The 7,574-nt window shown below is 50.6% G+C and overlaps 1 protein-coding gene across 1 annotated transcript in view; it reads right to left on the bottom strand.

Moving 5' to 3' along the window:
* Positions 1-6,157, bottom strand: part of zbtb16a (zinc finger and BTB domain containing 16a) — a 124,577-nt gene extending 118,420 nt beyond the window's left edge. Inside the window, exons 1-2 of the mRNA XM_035625974.2 lie at positions 5,849-6,157; positions 969-2,299 (exon numbers count right to left, since the gene is read on the bottom strand). Of these exons, the coding sequence (XP_035481867.1) occupies positions 969-2,206 (1,238 nt within the window). The 5' untranslated portion in view covers positions 2,207-2,299; positions 5,849-6,157. The remainder of the gene's footprint in view (positions 1-968; positions 2,300-5,848) is intronic.
* Positions 6,158-7,574: the final 1,417 nt, after the last annotated feature.

Raw genomic sequence — 7,574 nt, forward strand, 5'->3', positions numbered from 1 at the left:
CAAGGAGGAGGGGATGGGTGACCGGGTTCAAAGCCTCACGTGAACTTTAGCCGCCGTGCATTCCGATTGATCCGAGCAAACACTACACAAGGTGAGAAGGAAGAGAAAAAGGGTCTCTAGGCAAAAAAAAGAGAAAAACTATGACATTGCAAAATCCACAAAAGCGTGACGCAAGTGCATTCCACCAGACTGATAAAGAGTTAGAAAGATTCCTGGGGAATATAAAATTACAAGACATATGCTGGACTATGGGTCTTCTGATTAAAGTTTGCGGAGCTCAAGATTGCTTTTTTTTTTTTTAAAGGCGCGTCGTGAAATAGCGGGTGCGCCGGTTTGCGGCGACCCCCCCTGGTCCCAGAACTACCTCCTTGTCTCGGAGCCCGGCGTTCGGCGCTCATTTCCTGAACTGCCCGTCTGCTCCAATTATCGAGCTATTAAGGGCCCCCCTTGTGCAGCTATGAGTGAGAGGTGGCTCCGGGATGAGGGGGTACCACTTTGGAAAGTGTGTTACAGCTGCCGCCCACATTTTGTAAGGTGCGACCTAACTGTCTTAGACTCTGTTGCCAAAGCACTGCATCAGGGGTCCCCCGGGCGGCAGACACCAGGGAATCTCGCTGCTCGGGGAACAGAACTGAGGTCTGAGTTCGACATAGAGATACGGTACGAAGTGCTGTAACCAAAACATCTAATTTCATCTGTTCTCCAGGAGCCAAGACTTCAAAAAAGACTTAAACTCTCAGAGCCAAAAACAGGAGACTTGCGACGGGAAAAAGGTTTATAATTGAATCCCTGTTAGCCAAAGCAATAATATAACTCATATGTATAATTAGAATGTGTTTGATTGAGAGGCCGGATGTCTTGTCTCGCCTTTGTTACACCAAGCCTAAGAAATCAGGCATAAACAGCTTGAAACGACCATTAATATCAAGGCCAAGCAGCTGCTGAGAAAAAAATAACGTTGGTCTTACCTGTGCTGCTCCACAGCTTCGTTATCTGGCAGTTCTGCGGCGCAAACATTGCAGCGCTCGTGCTGGTTCCTGCCGTCCGGTTTCATGCCGGCCGCCAGCTCCCCGAGCTTGTTGAAGAACTCTCTCTGGATGAAGCTCTGCGGCAGGAGTCCGCCGTAGGCACTGAAGTCCATGGACATGGCCAGGGCCGGGGACATGGGGAGAGCGGAGGCCATGGACGCGGGCATGGACATGATGCCGTCTGATTTATGATTGACAGGCAGGGCGTACAGCGAGGCCAGGTGTTTCTCCGTCATGCCGGCCATCGCTTCCAGCCCCATCTGGTTGACTTCGGCCTGATGGTCGCCCATGCCGTCGTCGCGGACGTAGTGCAGCTCGCGGGCGCTGGTGATGACGCTGCTCCTGGTCGGTGTGCCGGGGCCGTCTCGGTTCCTGTCCTCGCCGCCGCGCTCGCCGTTGCTGGAGGCGCTGGACTCCATGTTCTGAGGGCTGCCGTGGCCGTTGCCGCCCATGTCCACTTGCATCATCTCAGTCTTGATCTCCGTCATCAGGTGGTGGGAGTTGCCGTGCATAAGGTGTTCACCGCCGAAGCCCTGCTGCAGCAGAGACTGGCCGATGCTCATCAGGCTGTCCACGGCAGCTTTGGTGGGACTCAGGGTGGACACGCTGAAGGAGGTGGACACCGAGGGACTCTGGTCCACCATGCCGGACATGGTGGAGAGTTGGTGGGTACCTGACAGATAGGCACTCTCCATGGAATGCTGTTTAGAGTTCTTGGCTCCATTGTGGCCTTTGCGCTCCTCGTCCTCCTCTGTGCTCCCGTCGTTGGCATTGACCTCGGCGTCGTTCTCATCCGAGGACTGGATTGTTTCCAGGATCTTGAGGCATTGCTCTTCCAAGTACTCAATTTCCAGGATCTCCGCTGCATACAGGAGGTCGTCCAGGTCCTCCACCTTGGCCTGTAGCGTGGCAGTGTACGCGTACTCCAAAATCTGCTGAAAGGTCTTTGGTGAAAGAAAGTCCAGGGTGTAATGCTGGCTGCTGCGGTGGAAGAGGATCTCAAACATTTTGCTGGTGCAGGCGAGCACAGTCCGGTGAGCGTGGAACTCCTGGCTGTCTACCATGATGACCACGTCGCACAGGGTCCCGGCCAGACGCATCTGGTTGGCCTTGTGCAGCAGGGCAGTGGGGTGGTTGGGGTTCTGCAGCTGGATCATACCCATTTTAGTTAAATCCATTTTGTCGATGCAATCCACGAGGCCGACTCATGAGGCTCGCCTTTCCCCCCGGCTCAGCAGTGTTTTTAGCTTTCTTTGTAAACAAGATGAAACCTGGATGGAGAAGCAGAATAGAGAAAAAAAAATCAGTGACCATACAGCATCTTTTATGCAGCAAGCCGACTGCTCTTTAAACTTTCAAATCCAACGAATGTCACTCAATGAATGAATTCCGTTCCAATGATTCCCAGAGTGTCGCCTTTCACAAAAGTGCACAAAGAAACGTTCGGTAATTACATTTTTGGAAACGCGAGCTTGTCAATAAACGCATTGAAAAATATTTTTCTAAATGGAAAGTGCGAAATCGGTGGAGTTGAAAACTGAAAAACATCCTGGGGGGAGGACGGCGAGCGCTCTGCGCAGTGGCATTGTTCTCGAAATCAGCGGAGAGTATTGACTGTATATTTCTGAGGGGGGAGACAAATTCGTGAGCCGTCCAACGGGCTCACCCTGCATACCAATCAGCCCAACATATGTTCCGTAAAAGAGAAAAAAGACGTCTACGTTCGCTCCTCTGATGGGGATGTACACCGGTTAAACAAATGTGAATTGTGTGTGTGTGGGGGGGGGGGGGGTTTCACTGCTGCTTGGCTCACAAAGACCGTCAAGCAGCCTTTCTGAAATTAAATAGCATCGTACTCAGTATTCCCATCACAGACCGGGGGGGGGGGGGGGGGGGGGGGGGCAGAGAGCAGCGGCCAGAAATGGGTGGAAAGGGAAAGCGAAGGAAGGATGAGGCACAAGCACACAAACGCTGCGACACCAAAGAAGAAAAGAAAACACCCGGCCCTGCTTCTCTTGACACCGACGTCGAGGATCCAAATTGAATGATCGTCCTCCGTGACAGTTGTTGACTTGATTAATTCGAGTTAGCGGGGGCAACGTGTTGCTCCACCACCAATCCACATCGCACTTTGACCTAGACTGAAATGACAAAGGCTCTAATTGAACGGCTTCGGACACAATGTGCACAAATGATCATCTCTGCGAGCATCGTTCGTATATTTAATCATAAGTCTCTGCAGTATAGTTGGACGGATGAATGAACGGATGAATGAGGCGATGAAAACCAGCCAAGAGCCTCCGTTGACCCACATTCTGAACGAGCTCATTGAAGGCCACATTGTGGCCGGATCAATCCTGTCAATAGATCCGGTTCACAAAGTGACAAACATTGTCAACTCCTTCAGTTCTTTGAGCCCTCAATTTAATTTCTGACGGGATTTTTTTCATATTACATTTTATTGAAAAAGTGGTTCTTATTATTTTTTTTGTTATCTTCGGTGTCTTTAAATAAAAAAGAAAACACCCGATTTTCTTTTTAACAAAACAATTAATGGAAAGAGAAGTTTCTGAGCACTTCTTTTCCAGAGAACAAGAGAGGAAGGGGGAGGGGTGAGTTTTTTTCTTTCTTTTTTTTTTTTTTTTTTTAAATCTATCCATCCCAGGGTTTAGTATATTCAATTTAAAGACCCACGCAATCTTGCACAAGCCCAAACCAGACACTGTAACGTCGGCTGCTGTTGTTTGCGAGGAGGAAAACGTCGTGGACCGTGGCAAACATAAATAATCCTGCAGGCCGCCTGGGTCACTGTGGACAGTTTGTCTTTTCTGCACATTGACAAGATCGATAAAAGGAGAGAGAGGGAGGTAATGATGAAACCACAGGTTCTCATTTAACCGCAGCTCAGCCTCTCAGTCAACAGAGGTCATGCCTAAAAAACCCAGACATTATCTTTATTACAGGTGAGCCAATAGCTGCGATTTATGACCCCCCCTCTCCCCCCCCAGTCAATGATCAATGCTTGTTGCGCTCGGCCCTCAGTCCTCCAGGAGCTGATGTGGCATCACGCGACGCAAACTTGCTGCTCGGGGACTTTCATCGCGCGCCACCGATAATAATAATTTTTAAAAAGCACATATGGCTGCGTGCGGCTAGACGGCGCGTAAATGTTGGCACAGACACATTCCATACACACGCGCGTATTCATGCATTACGCAGAAGAAGAAAAAAATCACACATCACGCTCTCTGTACATTAAGCTGCAGGAGGGAGAGCAGGACGACGTGGACCCGCCGCTGCCTGTGCCGGCGATAACCACGTTACAGGGCCGACGACTCCCCAAGCGAGGCGAGGCATGATGATCGATGTGATCACGAGCCGTCTGCCTCGGCGACCCGTGCAGCCACAACAAGAATATTACACGCGTTCAATATTCCGGACCATGAGCCACAGACACGCGCGCGCGCAGAGAGCGAAATGGCACAACGTCTCCAAAGGGTCATGAGACATTAAACGTGCTAGAGGACGGGGGGGGGGGATTTAAAAAAAAAAAAAAAAAGTAATCACGCTGATTCGAACGCAGCCTTTCCCTCCTCATCTCGTCCTGATCAACGCACAGGTGGACTTTCTTTTTCTTTTTTTCTTTTGGGTTTGAGGAGGCGGGATGAGATACTCGAATCCCGGGGCTGGTGTGGCACAATTGGGGAGGAACATGTGGTGGTGATCCACGGAAAACAGAAAAGTGAAAGGGGGGGGGGGTGAAGACGAGCAGATCAGACAGTGTCGATAACAAAAATCATTTTTTGCCCCCCCCCCCCCTCCCCTCCTCACCTCGCAGCGCGCGCGTGCGAGCCCCGATTATTGGCGACCACTCGAACCCGCAGCCTCCTGTCAGTCACTGGGGGTCCGACTGTACGAGACACGGCTGCTGGGGGGGGGGGGCTCGTTTAATGTCGCCCGGGTCCTCGTCGTGATGTCATCACGGCTAAATGAGCCACACGGGTGTGTGTGTGTGTGTGTGTGCGTGTGTGTGCGTGCGTGTGCTGTTTGTCTGGAGACACAAGGACGCGGGGCAAAGAGTGCCGCTGTCTCACAATTGCATCATTTCCATGACATGAATCAAAACGAGCGAACGCGATGTTTTCCCTCCTCCCTCTCCTCCCGGTGAGGGTCACATGGAGCGAGGCGCCCGGTGTCGTGCGGCGCCCGGTGAAACAGCCCAGACCTCACGTCCTCTGCCTGCGATCTCCAGCATACTAAACCGGAGCGAGGAGAGGGGATGAGGAGGAGGAGGAGGAGGGGGGGGTTGCGTCAACACCTCTACATCTCTCACAACGACCCCGTGTGTAAATGCAACAGCCCCCCCCCCCAAAAAAAAAAAAATGATTGCAAAATGTGAAATAAACTTCCCGACACCTTGCAGCGCAATCAGGGCGAACACTTGTTTCCCGACCCGGAGGAAGGAGCTCTGCCTCCGGTGCGCGGATTCCAACTCGCGTGCCGAAGTCGCGTTTCGCTGTTAACTTCCAGCGCGAGGTTGAACGAGGACAAGCGAAAGCGAAGAAGAAGAAGAAAACACACACACACACACACACACACACGCACACAGAGAGAGAGAGAGACACACAGACAGGCGCGCGCGCTCCGCACGCATCAAAACATCCATATGGTGAATGAAAGTACGCAGAGGAAACCGCGGCGGACGCGTGCGGAGACAGTGGCGTCTTTGGCACTTGTCGCCGGTGAACCGCTCGGTTCTCCTCCGTCCTCCTCCGTCCTCCTCCTCCCGCGTCCCCGTCCCCGTCCCCGGTTCCACTCACCTTCGAAGTTGCACGTTTCCGAGTCCGTGTCTGGTGAAAAGGGGGAATCCGGGGGGCTCACAGCATAGTGCAAGGCAGTTCGCAGTGCCCGCTCTCTCGACGCGCACTAACTCCTTTCTTCTCTCTCGCCTCAGCAAATCATCGGCGGCGCTGACGTCAACAACGCAGCCAGTCACTCAGCAGCCAGACGGAGCAGGAGCAGGAGCGTCGGCGGCGGCGGCGGCTCGTCGGCGAGTCGGCGCGCAGTCGGCGCGCAGTCGGCGCTCGGCAGCCGACAGTGCGCAAACGCTGAGGAAGTGAGACACCTAGGGGGCTGTGTCGTGTCAAGCGGCTGCGCTGCAGCCTCGGCTGTGGCGGGGAAAAGGTGAGCGACACTGTCCTCCCTCCCTCTCCCTCTCTCCATCTCCATCTCCCTGCCTCCCTCCAGCTGTTTGAATGCATAATGTACAGTTATTCTAATGAACTCCGGCCCAGGGGCGCGCTGCGTAATTTCGGCGGCCCTCACAGGACGAGTCAAGTATGGGGACACCCTAACACCCTAACCCACCCCACCCAACCCCCCCCCCCCAAAAAAATATAATATTAAAAAACAACAATAGTTTTTCAATTCGTCCACACTATAGGTTTCCAGTGGCCGCAGATACTGTATGAATTCAAAGATTGGCTGCAAAGTACAGTGCCGACGTCGTCCACGCCAGCTTTTTTTACGAAATGAATAATTTCAACAACAAAAATGTAAATACTCAAAAGTTAAAAATATATAATTCATCCAAAAACCCGACAGGAGCAGATTATAGGCCCTACTGTCACGAATCCTTAAAAAATTAAATTGCTTTTTTTTTTTTTACCAAAATCATTATCTTTGTGTATAATGAGCTATCACTTTTTAGTGATTAAAACAACATTTGTTGTATTTTATGCAATATCAAAGCACCATATTTGTGGCTCCTATGCGTTTTTCCTCTTTCCAATCTTGGACTCTAGTATATCTCATTTGAACTCACTGCTACCGTTGCTATTAAAGAACTGCCCATGATGCTCATGAAAGACAGGGGCCAAACCCGATTGTACAAAGTTAAAGGTTCAGGTTAAATATTTAGGGGAATTATAATATTGAATTTAAGTGCAGTGATGTTTAACTATACTCAAGCAGTAACATTTGCGTGCTGCGTTGAAGGAGAGCAGGCCCCTGGAGTGCCGGCTTTTAGCATGGAGGCGTCAGTCAGCATTAGTGCGATGACACCAAATAATTAATTGCATATAGGCAAACATTTATTGTAAGTCAAGGTGCCAGATTTGATCCTGTCAAGATGCAACAAGGTTGTGTGTGTGTGTGTGTGTGTGTGTGTGTGTGTGTGTGTGTGTGTGTGTGTGTGTGTGTGTGTGTGTGTGTGTGTGTGTAAAGATGTAAAGATTGTGTGTGACAACAGATGTTGGCCAAGTAGGTTGCAGTATGTTACGAGCAAAACAATATGGCAGGACATCTTGTTGTCTTTTATTGAATTGTGCTTTGTTGATAAAAGGACGGGACTAATTCTAAGAAGTGGGCGTTTCAAATCATACTAGTTTGGCCCGATGCAGCTCTTGGAGTCTTTTATTGTAAAAGCATTCTTTAGAACTTCGAGCTAGACGATCACTAGCTCGAGGCAATTATTATTTAATTTTTTTTACCCAACGGTTTACATTTCCGCTATATATTTAATTATGCCGTTATGTTGCCTTCTAA

This window comes from Scophthalmus maximus, chromosome 2 (assembly GCF_022379125.1).
Source record: "Scophthalmus maximus strain ysfricsl-2021 chromosome 2, ASM2237912v1, whole genome shotgun sequence".
Taxonomy (NCBI): Eukaryota; Metazoa; Chordata; class Actinopteri; order Pleuronectiformes; family Scophthalmidae; genus Scophthalmus; species Scophthalmus maximus.